Raw genomic sequence first — 18,818 nt, forward strand, 5'->3', positions numbered from 1 at the left:
GTCCTTTCCAACCCAAACCATTCTATGATTCTATGCTTACAGCATCACCCTGGGCAGCTCTGCCGAGGGCTCCACGTTAGAACAGGCCTGGCAGCTTCTGCCGGCATGTAGTGAGTGTGGAAGGCATTTCTCTTAAACAGTATGATGATGTGTCGGGAAAGTGAAGTGCTAATATTTCTGCGTGAAAAAGGGGAGCTTTTATTAGCAGGAACTTAGAGAGCACTTGGTGTGCCCTACACACTTCAGGCACTGCTCATTATTCACATTCTCCCATGTGGTACTGAGGGAAACTTTTGTATTCTGCCTCGAAAATACATTTATATTTGAGATTGGTCTGACTGCAAGTACATAATAATGCTCATTTCTTTTTTTCTTCCCTTTGGAAAAGGCATTAAGACTAAGATATTTGGGAATGCAAGCTGTAACAAATGGTCTAATAATTCCACTTTTTGAAGAGCACTGTAATGATTTATGTTACTGAATGTAATCTGCATATGTGTTGAAAATACTTCTTTATTTTTCTTCTAAAAACCACTTCTGCTAAGTTACTGTTTGTGACTTAGGGACCCAAAGAGGACCAGGAGTCTGAGTCGGAACTAACTGTGACTCAACTGAAGGCGCTGCGTAAGCAGCAGCAGGCAAAATTAGAAAAGACAATGTTGGGAGAGGACTCTGATGAGGAAGATGAAAAAGAGGAGAAAAATGAGAGGAGTCAGAACACTGATATGAGCTGCTCATGGGGAATGGGTAAGTGATGATGTATAGATCTGCTGATACATCTTGGAAGGTCTTTAAGCCAGTTTTCAGGAAATACCAGGGTTGAAATTCCAGCTTCATGCCAAGTGTCCCACCCAGTGGAAGTTCTTGGGTACATATTGATTCTTTTCCTTTTAAAAAGAAGAGTGCTGTGACAAGGCAAGCTTGTATTTGGTGAGAAGTATAATAGAGATGATTTAAATGGGGGGTGGAATTTGCCTATGTCTGTAAAAGGCCATAAAACTGAGAGTTTAGGTTTATTCTTGTGATGGTGTCCACACTTTTGCCTGAGATGTGAAATTTAATTGCTTGAGACTTCTATGCAATATAGCTGTCTTTAAAGAAGTCCACATCTTAAAGCTAGATAAATGGTAATTAATGAGCTGTTCAGTACAAAAGGGGTTGGTTTTTTTTGAATGGAAATGTATAAGCACATAAACCCTTGAACATGATGAAACTGCATCTTATGGTAGAATAAGTAATAGTAAAAAGAAGCAGGGTTGTTTTTTGCTTGGATGCAGAAATAATATTCATGTTAAGGAAAATAATTTTGGGATGACATAGCTGCTACTTTTTTCAAACTAATAAAGTTGAAATGTACTGGTGATCTCTTTCTAACATTTCACCATATTTTTGCACTTTGTATACCTTGTAGGGGAGGATGCTGAGGAGGATGAGGTTGAAGAAAACCCTATTGCTATTGATTTTCAGGATGTACAAGATGCCTTTTATATGAAAGATCCTAGGAAGGCCTTACAGGGCTTTTTTGACAGAGAAGGTACTGTACTATTTTTCTAAGCTTAAAGTAAATTTTGTACTTACCAAAGCATGACATTTGTGTTCATGTTAGTCTTTGGGAATGAAGGTGTAGGAGGTAAACTTTTCTGTTACTTTGTGATCAAATTTTGAGTGGGGGTTGGTGGTGGTTTGGGGGTTTTGTGTGGTGTTGTGGTTTGGGTTTTTTGGTTATTTTGTTTGATTTGGTTTTAATGAAAACTTAGCTCACCATTGTATATCTGAGACTTACTTGGTTACTAATTCCTAAACTGGAAGTTGTAGCGAGAGTTGTATTCCTTTGGAGTGACACTCAAACTGCAACCATGCTTTGAAGCTATGCTGAAAAATTCAAACCCATCAAATTCCAGTCTGTTCTGTTTGGCAATGACTATGATTGTGAGGTAGAATTTGAAAGCTTGAAAAGCCAAAAGGTAATAATGAATTGCTCTAAACTTTCAATGGTTGCTAGTGAAACTTACAGATGACTTGCTGGTTTGCTAAAGTGGAAAATTCATCTTCAAGGTAATATCTGTGAATTCAGACTGAAAAACGTCATTACTTCAATGTCATTTATTTCAATACATACAGAGGCAAGATTGTTTTTTCTTTGAACTACCCTGTGAAATACAAACAAATGAGCATAGTACCAACTATAGATCCCATGGCAAATTCAGTCATTTAACAAGGGCAACTTATCTGTTTTGTTTAACCATGACATTCTTTTTTGCTGTAATAATTATTCTTGTTCATTTTAACTTGGTTACTACATTAACTTAATTTTCCTCTCTAGGAGAAGAGTTAGAATATGAATATGATGATCGTGGGCACAATAGCTGGCTATGCAGGATAAAGTATGTATATCTCCATTCACTTTCTCTACATAGAAGCTGACCTCACTGAATTCACAAACAAAACCTGAAAGAATTACTCGTCTTGTCACACTTTGCAAGGAGGCCAGCTGGAATTGGACTTAAGCCCTGATACTGAGGCAGAAGCTCAAGGATCAGTGCCTAGTTCAGTGTCCGCACTCCTATCTGGTCTGGCATCATTTGGTTTTCCTTAGAGAAAGCAAGAGTCTAGGTTCTTTGAGTTCCCCTAGTTTTGAGAAATATGTGAAATTGAAATATAAAAGAAGAAACTAGGAAACAATTATCTTTCAATTCCTAATTGGAGAGAGAGAAAAAAAATCTTTCATTCTAGAGTGTACCCAATTTCAGTTCTTTTATGGTATAAGGCAGTTTTTGGTGGGTTCCTGCAAGAGACCACTAACATAACTTTTTTATCAGACAGGAGAGGGTGAGGTGAAAATTAAGGCAAAAAGATAGGTACAACATTGCAGTGACTGTACTGCTTAAGAAACCTTTACTTCAGCATGGAAAATATTTGTTACTGGTGTTGCATGGATGCAAGATACTGGTGTTTAAAATGGTTCAGATAGTGACATTTAACCTTTTAACTTCTTGTATTCCCAATGGAATGAATATAGGAAGGGTTATTGTTTGGACTAGTGAAATAAAAATGTACTTTTGTGCTTTAGGAAATCTTTTGTTTTGATTGCTACTGTATAAAGTGAAAAGTGAATATACTTAACCCACCAAAAAAGACCAGAGTAAAATGGAAAGAACAATACCAAGATGATAAATAATGTATCTGAGTAGCATCTATAAAAAGCTGTTTGTATTTGAGCTGTTCTCTGATCCTTCAAACTGAACAGGTTGCCTGTGGATGATGCATCAGGGAAGCAGCTGGTGGCAGAGGTTCTCCACTCAGGAAAGAAGAAGGAAGCAATGATACAGTGTGCCCTGGAAGCTTGCAGACTACTTGATGCTCGGGGAGTACTAAGGCAAGAAGCAGGTGAATAACTAGTCAAACACCGAGATCGTTCTAAGGGACCTAAATTAGGGATTTGAGATGCTTGTCTTGAATTTGTTTTATTGGTATACAACTAATTTTGTTTCTTGTCTTCTCCCTTACCTTTCCCAGTATCCCGAAAAAGGAAATCCAAGAACTGGGAAGATGAGGATTTTTATGACAGTGATGATGACACCTTCCTTGATCGAACTGGTGCTGTAGAAAAGAAACGGCTGAACAGAATGAAAAAAGCTGGTAAAATAGAAGAAAAACCAGAGACTTATGACTCCCTGGTAAGAAGAATTGTTACGACATGCAAGTCTTATTCTCTCATGCACATATTATTACTAAGAAGGGAAATCGAAACTACTTTCTGATCTTTCTTTGTTAGCTTGAACTCTGCTATCATTTCAGACCTTTAGCTCTCATTTGGCCAAGTTACAATAAAAAAGTGGTGTTTTTTATAGATATTATCCACAAAGCAAATATCTCAAAATACCGCTTACTTTATTGAAGAGGTAACATACTGCCTTGCTTTTGCCTGTGCAGTATGGACTTGGTGGATCATGGCAGTGGATGAATGAAATACCAGAGCAGGCTACTTTTAAAATAGTTTTAAAGCATCAGAAAATAATTGCAAGCTTTCAGATGCACAGGGCACATACCAAAGAAGGATCTGATTCTGCTTCAAAGAATAAGCAGCCTGGACTGACAGGCATATGACAACTAAAAGCCCTACACGGACAATAGCATCTGGGGGAGCTCTGACAGGGAGGATTGGAGGATCACAGTGGTGCTGTAACATCACTGCAGAAGCATTGACATATTTTTGTGTTTCAGAAAGAAAATTATCTGAGCAGTATGTGAAAGGACTGATAGTTGTTTAGGAACAATCTCAACTATAATTTGTTCAGCCCAGCAACTCTGGTCAAAAATCAGAAGTAGATAAATTGAGGTAATTTGGTAGGATATTTGAGTAACTCTTAAAAGTGGATTTTAAGAAGATAAAAAGGTCCTCTAAGCATGTTCTTTTCTAGGTCAAAAAGCTAAGTGAAGCTGAAAATGAGCTTTCTGAGATAACAGAGAAGCTGAAGTCTTCAGGGAAAGGTAAGGCATGAAGTTTATTTGATCATAGTGCTTTTCATAAAGAGCAATAAGATAAAAATGTATTTTATGAATTTCTGTCTTAAGTGCCTTTTTCAGTGTCCACTTCTCACAGAGGGGTAGGAAGATTTGCAGGTCACTGAGTTAGCTGCAGAGGATACTTAACACTCTCCATCCAGTGTTTATGTACTATATGTGTATAGTCATTTGCAGCCTTTTCCAAAGCAAGCAACATCTAAGTTAAGGTAAGGAGGTGAGTGTACAAGCCCCTGGAGCTTAAGAGGGTGAACATTGTTACTGGTTATCTGCCCACATTAGTGAAACTGACTCAATATGAGGAACACTTTTTCTCATGACCTCCAAAACTGTTTATAAGGGAAGACTAAACTGACAGAAAAAACAGTAAATTTTTATTTCACTTCTGTCCTTGTAAATGCACCTTAAAAAGGAAAGGTGGGTGAAGAAAAATGCGGAGTCAAAACAATTAATGCTTAGTTCATATGTTCAGTGAACTTGCTAGCTTAAAAGGGTACCATTCAGGTTCTAGGATAGTGCCTTTGTGTACAAAGGCAGAACTTTTCCAAAGTGGTCATTGTATCTGGTAGTGAGTTAGATTTAGAAGCATACTTATACAAATAGCTGCATTTTGCTTTCTGTTACTGATGGTATTTTGTGGAATAAAGGGAATGCATGAAGGAAACGTGTTTAGGCTCGTTCTTCATACAGAAACCTGTTTAACAGAGCTGGCATTACTAAATGTTCCAATGTCATTTTGTCAGAAGAGTTTCTCTCTATGAAGCCTAGCAGCAATCTGACAGCTGGTCTATCTTTAGTGCATTATACAGGTATGTTTCTTTCTAGTAATTCAGCTCCATGCCAAAACTCATTTGTATCAACATTTCTGTCGGCAATTGATTGTAACATCCTGTTCGGGAAACAGTAGAGTTCCACTGAGCATTCTCACTGATGGGTTCGTTCAGTGTGTCTGAAGGAATTGTTTTCAACATGACTGTTTTGATAAGTAGTTAATGATTGACTAGCAAGAGAAGCTAATTCTTTATATTGCTAGAGACATGGCATTCCAAACTTTCATATGTTATGATGCCTTTATTTCTGCTGATACTGTTTCTCAACACCACTGTTAAGTCATATTATAGTAGAGATTGGGAAGTATCAGTTAATTTTTGGGCTTCGACTAACACCCATATAATACTGATATATGTTATTGTGATTTGGTAAATTGTAACTGATTACACAGCTAGTTGAAGTCTTGGAAAACTTGCAGTCTCAGCACTTACTGCAACACAGAGTAATTCAGGCCAGGGTAAAACGTAGCAAATACTGCACTATCAGTTACTTTGTGTATGTGTTTTTTAGATGCTTGTGTTTTATTTCTTTAGATGCTTGAGGTTAATCACAGATGCTGAGTACAAGTGTAAGCCAGGAGCATGCATATTGATCATGCGTGATGCTTACCACTGGCATGAACTGTCTGGCAAATTTGCCGCATTACATACAGTTCTGAAACCTTAATGTGCTTTTGCTTGTTCTAAATGAGTATTTGTAGCTTAAGGGCAAGAGCACAGAGAGACCAATGAGTGAATGACAGGCTAAATTGCAACACCTCTTAACAAGCACTTGGAGAAATTAAATGCTTGTCTAAAAAATCACAGGAGTTCACAAATTGTTCTCTGGAGTTTTTCAGAACTAATGACTGATGGACTGACTTGATATCTCTCATTCACTGATGCAGCTGAATGAAAATCAAATGCATAGAGCTTTTCAGTCTCATCCTTGCTTACCCATTCAGAAGAAAATTATCAGTAAGTTGATGGTGCAGTAAATAGCCCTATATCTTTATGCGCTGGAACATAAAGTGTAATAACCATGGTTGATTCACCTTCTAGCAACATCAAATTTTACTTCAGTAATGTAGAAAACTGCTGCAACAGATACTGAGTGCTAACAGTAACCATGTAAGCTGAATTACCTGATCTTAGGGACTGTTGGTAGAATCAAGCAGAGAATCCCATTTGCAAGAAGGGGTGATCTAACTTGCTGAAGATCACTTGCTGACTGAAACACTTACGGTTCTGCAGATAAAGAAACAAGGTGCACCTTTAATTGTTCTGAATTATCTGACTAGACACTAAACCATACCTTTGAAATTTGGTGTTTAAATTAAATGATCATTCTGCTCAACTCCTGCCTGCTAGGAGCTTCAGACTGTTAACAATATATTTTCATTGATGTTTTTTGTCTTGGTTCATATAAGTAGTTGCAAGGAAGAGTATTTCTATCCAAATGTCTTTTATGACATGTTTCGTCATCATTTATAGTTGTGTGGAGGTGGATGCTACAGTTTCTTGGGTTTTGAAGCCTCTTAGTTCTGTATATATTTGAACAGTTCCTGTTGTGGCATTCATATACTTGCAAATTATAAACTGTGTTTTGTTCTAGGTCAGAAATACCCTTTTCAATTGAGTCCACATATAAACATAAGTCTTACTAGACTTTTTTATAAATATTTGTCACGTAAAACTGCTTGAATGTGTACTTTTAACAATAACTTCTGCTATTTTATTGAAATTTAAAATGTGCTACTTTAAATACAAAGTGCTATTTAATTAGCTCAAGCTGAACTGAAAGTAACTTATTGTTTGTATAATTATGCTTGTGTGTATATACATAAATGCTTCTAATGCACCAAATATCAGATTTGCCACTTTCCATATAACCCTAAAAGGCAGAAGGAGACTGCCTGTCAAAATGCTCATTGAAATTCTAGCAACAGAATTTTTCTTTGTTTGCATTCAAGGGTTTTTTTTGAACACCATAAAAAAAACTTGTTCAAGCCCAAGAAAGGAGTTTTTCTGTGGATTTTTTTGTTTGGTTATTTGGAATCCATGTGTTAGAATTCTGTAATCATTTTTCTTAGTCATTAGAGCTTTAGTTTTCCCTCTTAATTCCACAAATATGAACAGAATTATTAATATTTGAAATCAAGTGGAGTAGAAAGACTGATGCTATTCTTTTTCAAGTACAAAGCAGTGTTTTCTTTTTAGAAAATCCACTCAAAACAGAGGTAAATCTTGTGTGATTGACCTAACATATGAAACTATTCTTCTATGCGCTCTGTCATCCAGGGGTGGGAGGCAGCATCATGTGTCGATTTGAGCCTTGCAAATGTTATTATATAAACATTCCAGGAAAGTCAAAATGGGATTCCCCATGCAGTAGTGTGGGATTCTTTGTAGCTGTGTTTATTTTAGTCTGTGAGTACAAATAAAACCCGTAAGCCAGTTTAGGACAGCAGATCTTGCAGTGAGATGAGTAACTTAGAATAAAGACACTTACTCATAAAGAAACTTTCACTTTTAAGAGAGGCTTTGTTATGTAAGTGGATGAAAGTTTACTGTGAGGCTTTTGTTAGGAGAAATGCTTTCATCTTCAGAGGGCTAACAACCTCCATTATTTCACCATTCAACAGAAACTTGCAGAGAGGATAGTTTTTCCTATATATGGTGTTCTTTAAAGGTAGGACTTGAGCACAGCTGTCATCTCCCCACTCATAACAATACGTTTCTGCCCTTTATCTTGCCTAGTCCACTCCCAGCCAGCACCTCAAGATTCCTTGGATGAATTCATGACTGAAATAAAATCAGGATCTACCTTAGACAGTGTGGCACGAAAGAAGCTTCACTTGAGGTCCTTTGAACTGAAGAAAGAGCAGCAGAGGCTGAAAGGGTTAATAAAGCTTGTCAAGCCTGCAGAACTGCCTGAGCTGAAGCCCCAGTAAGTCTTGGCTAAAGTGTAAAACAATTGCTTTTACCATTGTTGTTATCCATGGGCAGTTGTACAAACCCAGTAAATAAACAGCTTTCGAACACAAAGGCGCAATGGCTCTCCAACCTACCTGGCCAACCTACCTCTTCAAAGAGCCACTGTGCCTTTTGGGCATTGCAGCATCTGTGGTTGAGGCAGATGCACCACAATGTTAAAGTAAGATAAGCCCGCACTGGGAGGACGAGAAGGAGAAAGGATTGGAATCGTGGTGTCAGCTTTCCTACTTTTTTTCCCAACCTGCATCGAAAAGGAACTGAGGAATTTTACAGGTATTATGTACAGCATGAAAACCACTTTAATTCCGTGAAATGTACCTGGAAGTCAAGTGTAGTGGCTGTTCAAGTACTGCCTCGCAGCACTGCAATTCAAGAGGGTGTGTGCTGGGTTCATCATTTGCTAATGGCAGCTTAATTAGAGGCTTAATTAATTAGTTTACTTAAATTGAGGTTTATCCTCCAAGTGTGTTTTTATATATGCATATATATTATATGCATATGTAGGTGTGTGTGCAGTTGAATTTGAAGGAGTCTGTGATACAGGTTTTTTCCTCCTTATTTGTTTATTTTTTACTTCCTGTTATGACAAGTGTCTGAATTCTACAACACGTGTAGTATGGAGGAGTTGTCTGCAGCTTCCTCCTTGGATGCTGCAAGTGAGAGAGAAATAAAAGGATTTTTATATATCCACTTTTAATTTGCAGATTTATTTTTTTTTTCATTTGTAAATGTAAGACTGGTTTGGTACTATGTGCACTTTTTTCCTTTGTGTCTATTTTTTTTATTAGGAGTGGGAGTTACGGTCTGGAAGCAGAGGGCAAGCCTAAAAAGATTACCCTGCCTCTATTTGGTGCAATGAAAGGTGGGAGCAAATTCAAGCTGAAAACTGGAAGCCTAGGGGTAAGTTTGGCTCATAAGAGCTGCAAGTCAGAGGCTGTTTCTCAGACATCTTCTCAGGCTATGGAGATTATAGGTGGCAACCATGTCTTCTCACATGCAAGGAAACAGCATGGAGGTGCAAGCCTGTGGCAGTGGAAGGTGCACAGGGCAGCAAGCAGTGGCTGTTGAATGTTTGCTGCCAGCAGTTGCCATTCTTTGTCCTTGTGCAGCAGTCTTCTGGGCACAGCTGTGGTCAAAAGGCAATGAATCAAGTAGAGGCAGCCTGGGGGCATCAGGCTGAACCACTGCTATACCTCAGGAGTTTTTCTTGATCTTATAGCTAAGATCATATCCAAGATTGATTCTGTTTCCAGTGCCCTCTTATGAAAAGACTGCACTCCTTGTCTATGGACTGGATATATTTTTTCATCTTCTGTCTCTACTAATAACTTTTCCTTAAAACCTAACTATTCTTCATCCTGAGAGTGTTTCCTTACCAGCTGTCTCTGACAGTAATGTGTGTGCTTTCTCCTGTAATGTGTATCTGTGGCATCTGCCTCCATTTATCTTAGCACTGATGCACAGCTCTTTCTCCCACAGAAGTTGCCTGCTAGGCGTCCAGAAATCCCTGAAAGCTTGTTAAAAACGAAAGATGATGGACCAGAGGAGGAGGAAGAGGAAGAAGAAGAAGAAATGGAGGAGAAACAAGAAATAGATACAAGGAACAGCAGAGCATCAAACGTGGAAATGAAAATTACAGCAGAAGAAGAAACAGGAAAAGAAGCTAATGCTGCTGATGATTCTTCTTGCAATAGCAAGAATCTAGAATCCCTTCAAGATGGTAAATCATTAGGTTTGATTTTTCCAGTAATGAAGCAGAGTCTGTTATTGCTGAATTTTTCAGTTATGTGAATCTCCTAGTGCCTGAGTCACAGGTTCTCCAGGTGATTTCTTTTCCGTTGATTTTTGCCATGAGTCCAGTCTGTGTGCCAACAGCTGAATTTCACGTGGTTCCAGTTAAAACTCCCCTTGGCAGTATGCTCTTCATGTTTTTGGTGAAATAGAAGAAATCTCCTGTACTCAAGAAAAGCCCTATTTTGATGAGTGTCCTGGGTTCAACTGTAACACTTATTTTCCTCCTTCCTGTTAACTGGTGCAGTGCGTTGTTTCACTTTTAGTCTGAGAATAATGCTGATAACACAGCAGTGTTTTAGTTGTTGTTCAATAACACTTACCCTGATCAAGGACTTTTCAGTCTCTCATGCTCTGCCAGTGAGGAGGGGCACAAGAAGCTGGGAGGAAGCAGAGACAGGACACCTGACCCAAAGTAACCAAAGAGGTATTCCATACCACAGCACATCATGCCCAGTATAGAAACTAGGGGGGGAGTTACCCAGAATGACGGATCTCTGCTCAGGTCGGGTTGGGTATTGGTCAGCAGGTGCTGAGCAATTGCATTGTGCATCATTGCTGTTTATTGTTTTTTTCCTTTCCCTTTTGAGTTTTGTGTTCTCTCCCCTTGTTATTTCCCTTATCCTTAGTAATAGTAGTAGTTTATTATACTTTAGTTACTGGACTGTTCTTATCTCAACCCGTGGGGTTTACATTCTTTTGATTCTCCTCCCCATCCCACCTAGAGGAGGGTGAAGAGGGAGGTGGTTCTGAGTTACCAGCTGAGTTTAAACCACGATAGTGAGTCCAGCTTAGATTAAGTGTCCATATAAAAACAACTACAATGCATTGTTGGCAGGGAGAGTGACTTAATAAGAAAAAAAAAAAAAGTGTGTGTAAAGCTTCAGATCTGTTTGTAAGGAGGGAAAATAATTTTGAAGTGTCAAGGGAGAGGTATCTTCTTGCATCTGTGTGGTTTACTTCCATTCCCTCCTTTTCTATATCGTCTTGATGCGTTTGAAAACTCAGTACTGATGTTTCTCAGTAAATGATGTTTGATGACAAACCTAATTCTAACCTTTTGTCTTAATGCTGGACAAATTACTCTCATGTTTTAATTGTTTACAGGTTTTTATTTAATATTGTATTGCGATGGACTTGGTACATGAGGTAATTTGAAGGATTTTTAAGAGAAGTTCTTCCTGTGACAGATGTAGCCAAGAGTTCCCTTTTGTGCTTTATCTTGGGGATGCTAGTACTCTGTCGTGGTTTAAGCCCAGCCAGCAACTTGGAACCACGCAGCCCCTCGCTCACTCCCCCCCTCTTCCTTCCTCCCCCCGCTCCCAGAGGGATGGGGAGGAGAATCGAAGGAATGTAACTCCCACGGGTTGAGATAACAGCTCTCCAGTAACTAACGTATAATACAAACCCCTGCTGCTACCAATAATAATGATAAGAGGAATAACAAGGGAAAAGGACACAACCGCTCACCCCCCGCCGACCGATACCCAGCCCGACCCGAGCAGCGATCTGGGCCTTCCGGGTAACTCCCCCCAGTTTATATACTGGGCATGACGTGCTGTGGTATGGAATAGCCCTTTGGCCAGTTTGGGTCAGGTGTCCTGCCTCTGCTTCCTCCTGGCTTCCCCTCCTCTCTGGCAAAGCATGAGACTGAGAAAGTCCTTGGTCAGAGTAAACATTACTGAGCAACAACTAAAAACATCGGTGTTATCAGCATTGTTCCCAGACTGAAAGTCAAAAACACAGCACTGCACCAGCTACTGAGAAGGAGAAAAAATGACTGCTGTAGCTGAACCCAGGACATACTCTCTACTCATCAGAGTTACTGCAGAGTGCTCATCAAGCTCCTTCTTTTTTTATTTTACAGGGGTTCCTTTTCTGCCGGAGCCCAAGGTACTAAGGAATGAATCTCAGATGGGACAAGAGAAATCTCAAGGTGATCAGTGCAATTTAGACTCTGTTGTACAGTAGCATGTTTAGTTAGTCTGAAGGACTTAACTGTCTTCTCTCAGTAGAAGGAAACTAAGCTTAATGTAGAGCCTAAAAAAAAATCTAGAATTGAAATAAAGGATTGTGTTTTGCTTGGGAAGTGGTAAATGTATGGTGAAGACAGGTCACTTCAACTACAGTTCTCTTTGCTTTTCATAGTCATGAATTTCTTTGAGATCCTTTGTTAAAAAACAAAAAGAATGAAAAGAAAAATTATTTTAATTTAGGAGCTTAACCATAATGCTCCCCACCCCCTGCCCTACTCTCTTGCAGTAGCTCTTAACACTAGGAAGGATAGAACTAACTTTTATAAAGTGACAAATATTATGTAACGTTAGCTAATAATCTGTTAATGACCCGGGTGACCCATCTACATGTACATACACAAAAAAGATGAAAACTGGTGTACTGAACATAGAGGAAATCTATATGAATATTCAATTTTTTCATTACTCAGACTCTTCAGAATGTTACCCTGTCCTCATCATCTCATCCATAGACTTTACGCCACAAGAGTCTCAGTATTTCACAGATTAAGTGGCAGAAGAACAAGGCATCCTTCTCTCTCTTCTGTGTTCCACTCACAAGTTTTGGGGGTTTTTTTGGTTGGTTGGTATTTTTAAAAATATACGTTGGTCCTGTGCATTTCATACCGTTTCCTTCTAAATCAATCCCTGCAGTGATTACAGATAGAGAGCATCTTTTACAAAGTAAACTTCTGACATTAACTACAGTGTGTTATAGAATACCAAGTAGAGGACCTTATTAAACTGCATTCAGGTAGGTGACTGGCAGTGTATTAAATATATGTTAAATCTATGAAAAACAAAAAGATGTTTAGCAATCTTAAGTATTAATTTTGTTGCAGTGAGCTGTCTTGGATTTCCTTTTGGATGTATCCATTTTTATGGATAAACTTACTACAAGCTTATTTCTAATACAATTTGTCATTTGTGATGTGTTATAAACCACATCTTTCTTTCCAGCATCTGAGGCAGTATGTAAGGAACCTGAAGAGACATCTGAGGAAGTTAAGAAAATCAGCAGCTCAAGCAAGGTCAGTTACAACACCATGACTCCTGCAGTTTAAGAGTTTCAGGAAATCATTTAGTAGGCTCTTCTATAGTGGAATGGTAGCAGTTTGATTGAGTATGACTTGGTGGCAGTAGTACTTTTCTGCTGTCGAAAACCCAACTCTAGAACCACATAGTGCCACTGGACACAGATTTTGGAGTTTGTAATGAAAAGGTAAAGCATGGGATTTCGAGCATGATAGAGGCTCTCAATTCAACCACAAATTTATTTTTTCACATTTTCACTTGGCAGTTAGCTTCTGCTGACTGCTGCTTCTCCTGTGTCACAAGTGTTGTATAACACAGGTGCTCTCTGGCCTTTGGAATGATGTTGCAAAACTTTCCTTGGAGAGTAGCATGGGAAGCATGTATTGGCTGGCACAGAACATGCTGTACTAAAACTGTAGCTTGTCTGTATTGCTATTATTAAACCTGATTTTTTTCTGCAAGATGTGAAAAGACATGAATCTAAGAGATTGTCTTTTGCAATCAAATTATTACCAAATCTGAGTGGATGTACCAGGTAACATTTCTCCTGTGCATGAGATTTTATGTGAAGTGTATGAGCCTTGCACATTTTAGGGCACAGGCAATTGTTGCCTTCCTGGAGCTGGGAAGGAACTTCTCTGACAGCATGCTCTTAGCTTAATGATTATTGTGAGGATTCCCTTTAGAGTCCATGCCACTCTTCTGCTGACTGCCATCAAAGAAAATTACTATACTTGGTGGGCCATGAGTTCTGACCATTATGACAGTTTCTTTGTGGTGGGCATCTAATTTAGCCCAGCACCACTTACTTAAAGAAACTTAACTCCCTGCGGCATCTGTGTGGTAACTGCTGCCTTGTTAGTCCTGGCAGAGGACCCAAGGATTGGGTAGGCACAGCCTTTAGGATTGTCCTTTGTTACCAGCCTATAAGGTTGATAAAGAAAGCAAGAGTGAGTGTACACTGTTAAAGCCCAAGTTACACTATTTCTATGAATATGGAAGAAAAGGCAACTTCTCATGCTGAGACAGCCAAGTCAGCACCTCTTACCAGCACAGAGTTCACTCTAGCACTGGGCATTCTGCAAATGCCAGATGGCTTAGCTGTATTCTCTGTCCCATCACAAATCACTTTTTCCACATGCTATCTCTGCCTTTGAGCTCAGATCTTGCATGGAAAATATGAACCAGAAGTCAGCTTCCCCCCTCCTTAATATTTGAGAAATAACTTTGAATCATGTAAAAGTGGAAAAACCATTTTAAAATGACTGTTCACAAGCCATATTTAAAAACTCTGCAGTCCAATGTTTTGGAAAACATTAGTCTTCCAAAAGAACTGTTTTAGAGGTAGATTTGGTGAAGGAAAGTTTTTGAGGTAGTGAAAAATTGCTTCAGTTGCATAACTTAAGACTTTGTCATGTTACTACAGAGTATTACAAATCAGTGCAGAGTAACTTGGTATTCTACAGTTGTATGAATTTTTTTTGATAGCTGCCTGCAGTTGTTGAGAAAATGATGCTGATTTGGCAAAACCTAAAAATCTAGGGACAAAAAGACATTGCTGTGTCAACATTTGCATTCCGAATGGCCTGTTTCGGTTTGCTTTAAACATTTTGCTTTACACATGTTGGTGATGCCAGTGAGACCGGAAAAAAAAACGGCGTTTCTTTTTTTATTAAAAACTAAATTATCCTTATGTAACAGCTTAACTTTTCTACACTCCAGTTTCAAAGTCACCTTAAACCCAAAGGTTTCAGTGGGATTGTGCATTGAAATCTGTAAAGGACTTCTTGAAAATCATACTCTAAGTCTTTTCCCCTGCATAAAGAAATTCAGTGTTGAATGACACTACCAAACATTAGGATGACAAGATTAAGCTGTCCAGAACAGGACAGTTGGCAGTGGTTCTGTTCTGGGGGGGAGATTGGATAGGATGACCTTCAGAGGCCCCAGCTAACCTGTATTTCTATTATGCTGTGACTCTACTGGGAATAAACTGCATCTATTTAAGGGTTTGATATTTCTTCTTCCCTGTGTTTTATAATTTTCACTCCCAACTCTAGTAGAAATAGCCCTCACCTTTCAGTATTTGTCTCTGAATTAATGAGAGATTTAGTGGCTGTAACACATCGCTGTAGAGGTGCCTCACTTTGAATCTTTTTTCTTTTGCAGGCAAAACAACCACCATTTTTTTCCTCACAGTACCCAGATGATGACCCAGACTACTGCATATGGGTTCCTCCTGCAGGTATCAACCATTTCCTTACCCTTTTTAGTCTTAAAACTCAAGAATCTACCTAATAAGTAGTCTGGGTATCCTTGTAACTTCAGGAGAAAAAGGTTGATCAGGAATACTTCACCCAGAACCTGCTGTTTTCTGGCATTTTACACCCCATATCTGCTGTATGGCCATGCAAATCTTGTGGTGAAATATAGACCGTATCTGTAGTAGCTTCATCTCAATGGACAGATACAGCTGAGGTTTGCTTCTCGGTTTTCTAACACCTGAGAGAGCTAACTCCAGTCACACAGAGTAATATGATGATCTAGTTGAAAGACAAGCTCAGACCTTCACTACAGAATGTCTGCAGCTATCTCAGTATTCTCAGTTTTCATAGAAGTCTGTGAAATCTGAAAATCTGCTTTGCAGATTGTTTCAAAAATCATTGGAATACAAACTTTGGGTCATGTGTTTTGGAGAGAAGTCTTGCTAACGCTTTGGTGAAGGCACTGAGTAATAAATGCACACACCCAATATGTTAAAGTTGTACAAATTTTTTTACTTTAGTTCCAGAGTGCTTTTAGCCAAGTGAGGTTATTCTTAAACAGTATAATTATGTTTCAGTTTTTCCAAAATGGAAGATTCATTTTCATGCATTGAGGTTTTTATAGCAAGTTCAAAGCTTAGCTATCGTTTGGTAGATTCCTTACTATAATTTTTATAAGGCTGTTGCAGGCTTATAATATAGATAGGCTCCAAAAGGAGTGAGAAGAATGCAAATAAATTTCACTGAAGAAAACTATAATCTGGTGAATCATCCTTCCGGGAAAAGACTGCTCTGCTCTGCTCTGCTCTGCCATATGAATCCTCTGGAACAAAGCACCTGATTCAGTAATGTGGAGACCTGATGTGGGATAGGCAGGCAAGCTGTGTCCATAAGAGGGAGCTCGTTTTTCTGTCTCTGCCTGCTAGTAAGACCTGTTTGCTAAGATGGCATAATGAGTATACAAGGCAAAAACAAAACAAAAACCATACAGGAAAATAGGGTGTAATTTTGACATTTAGTAAAGTTACGAGGAATTATACGTATAAATCAAAAGATGATTTGAATTGTAATATCCAGTCTGACTTTTTATCTTCTTTGTGGTTGTCTGACTGCTGCTGCCTAGAGACTATTTCATGCTTGGATTACACATTTATCTTGGAAAAGAGAGGGAAAATTAATGCAACTCTTCCTCTTTGCCTGTTAGGTCAAAGTGGTGATGGCAAGACTCATCTCAACGAAAAATATGGCTACTAAGCATCAAGTGCCCTTGAGTACAGCTGCGGCTTCAAGGATGGCTCTGTTTTGGACTCTCTCACTACATGTTATGTGAGGAATGAAAGACTTGGCTTTTCAGAAGCTGTTCCAGATTCAAGGGCATTAGCAGCCACTCTGGCTGCTGTTAGCTCTCCTTGTGTGTTCTCTGTTTGTCTTCTAAATACTTTTTTAAAAGTAAAAGCCCACACATTCTCTTGCCTCTCCTTCCACTTTTATCCTTATCCTTTTTATTTGGCTTGAAACTGTAGGCTCAATTTTCCTTTTGTAAATAAAAGTATATAAAAAAATACACCTCTGTATACTTAAGGGTGTGATAAAATTTATTCTTGTTGGTTTTATGCAATTAAAATGAGAAACACTACTGGTTTGCTGCTTTGGCTGCTGTTCAAAAAGACTATCATGGTAAACACAAGCTAAAACTTGAGGGTTTGGTTTTGTTTTTGGTTTTTCCTATGGAAAGAAACTATTTTGAGAAGAAAACTGTCTTCACTTCTTCCTTGAGCAGTTGGTGGAGTACTTGGTTGGGAGAGGACTGGAAAGTGGGAGCATGCAGTGTTTTTTATAGATATATGTATGTGTATATAGACATATATACACACACACATATCAAGGTGTAGAAATGCTAAAGAACTAAAGAGGCTGGCACTACTTATCAGAGGGTAACAGAAGAAATTTTGGAAAGGTATTATGAGCTGGAAAAGCTTATAATGAAGCTTTTCATTATAATCCTTCTGTTGCAAAACAAGAGCAAAGCATCATCTTAATGCAATTTAAGGCATGCGTGCTCTTGATTTATCACAAATTAATTTTGAATGTCTATATAATTAGGCTATGAAATTCTGTGTATTTATATATGTGCCTGTTTAGTGTATATATGCTATATATATTTAAAAAAACATTTAAATATCTATAAAAATGCAGGTATAAATTGGATGATTCCCAGTTGTGCCAGAGCCAGTGTTGTGGTAAAGGCATGGGTCACTCGGGACAGCTGAGGGATGGTAAATCTCTAGGCAAAAACATAGAGTGGCAGGGAAGGCTGTAGAAATGCTAGTGTTGAACTCCAGGGTCACACATCCTTTGCCTTGCTTCCACTGGGCAGGGGATGCACCCCTGTGGCTAAATTGCAGGAGGGCATGTCAGAAGCCGGGGAAAAGAGATAACTGTACAACTCCTCTGGTTCTTGCAGGGGCAGTGTTGGAGCAATGGAGCTCACTCCAGTTTTACCCTATAGAGAACATAAAGCAGTTTGGCACTTAACATTTTGTAGGGGTTTGCTTTATATGCTCAAGCTGCAAAACCAGCATCTTTCTGCCTGTCATCTTCAACATACTTAGCTTTTTTTTGTCAGCATCTGTGCACCAGGCTGGGCAGCCCGATGCTCGCTGCTTCTGGCACAGACATATCTTTACATAATCCAAGGGAAGGCTGTCACCCCTCTATTCAAAATGCCAGATCTCACAGGTTTCGCAGCCTCCGTAGCCCTTTTCCAGAGCTTTGTTCCAGGGTGCACCAGGCATGTGCAAGGACTCCTGTTCATTGCTGGGGGTGCGCAGGGCCTGGCAGGTGTCAGACAAAGTGCAGCACAATCGGAACAATAGTTTGCCAGTTACGCTCATGAGAAGCACACGGAGAAGAGCTTGTGAGGTGGGTACAGCTTTACTTTGATGATGCCAAAGCAGGTGGTCAGAGACCCAAAATGCTCAGAAAAAGGACTTCCCAAGAGGTTATGTCTTAGTTTTGTTGATGAAATTATAGGGGCTAAAAATCAAAATCACAGTGATGTATCTCTTCATCAGGGGCTGCTTTGTAGTACAGGCAAATGCTATTTGTCCCGCTGCCAAAAAGCCACATCTCTGAGGATCAGGGACTGGGCAATTTGGTCCTGGCTAAGACCATGAGCTTCCCCATCTGTTTCTTTTCAAAGAGGCTCACTTGTGCCTCTGTAGAGATCTGATGGTAAATCCTGCTCTCTTTCGGTGTTCTATCTTTTGTTGCATTGTGTAATATGAATACCCAAAGGTGGTTCTCATCACTGGGTTCTAGTCATTTCCATGGTAGAATTCAATATAGCTGTGGAAAAAGCACCCATTATATTTGAAAGTTAT

At 39.1% G+C, this 18,818-nt stretch overlaps 1 protein-coding gene across 1 annotated transcript; it reads left to right on the forward strand.

Moving 5' to 3' along the window:
* Positions 1 to 545: 545 nt before the first annotated feature.
* On the forward strand, positions 546 to 16,689 carry SLC4A1AP (solute carrier family 4 (anion exchanger), member 1, adaptor protein; the record flags this gene model as incomplete). Its single annotated transcript, XM_010013281.1, is given in 13 exon segments — positions 546 to 747; positions 1,412 to 1,534; positions 2,324 to 2,384; positions 3,248 to 3,387; positions 3,517 to 3,677; positions 4,422 to 4,491; positions 8,094 to 8,283; positions 9,122 to 9,230; positions 9,810 to 10,050; positions 11,989 to 12,057; positions 13,097 to 13,167; positions 15,341 to 15,416; positions 16,640 to 16,689. Coding segments are annotated over 13 exon segments (1,563 nt in total), but the record flags the coding sequence as incomplete, so codon positions are not given.
* Positions 16,690 to 18,818: the final 2,129 nt, after the last annotated feature.

The sequence above is a fragment of the Nestor notabilis genome, unplaced genomic scaffold, assembly GCF_000696875.1.
Source record: "Nestor notabilis isolate BGI_N333 unplaced genomic scaffold, ASM69687v1 scaffold4634, whole genome shotgun sequence".
Classification (NCBI taxonomy): Eukaryota; Metazoa; Chordata; class Aves; order Psittaciformes; family Psittacidae; genus Nestor; species Nestor notabilis.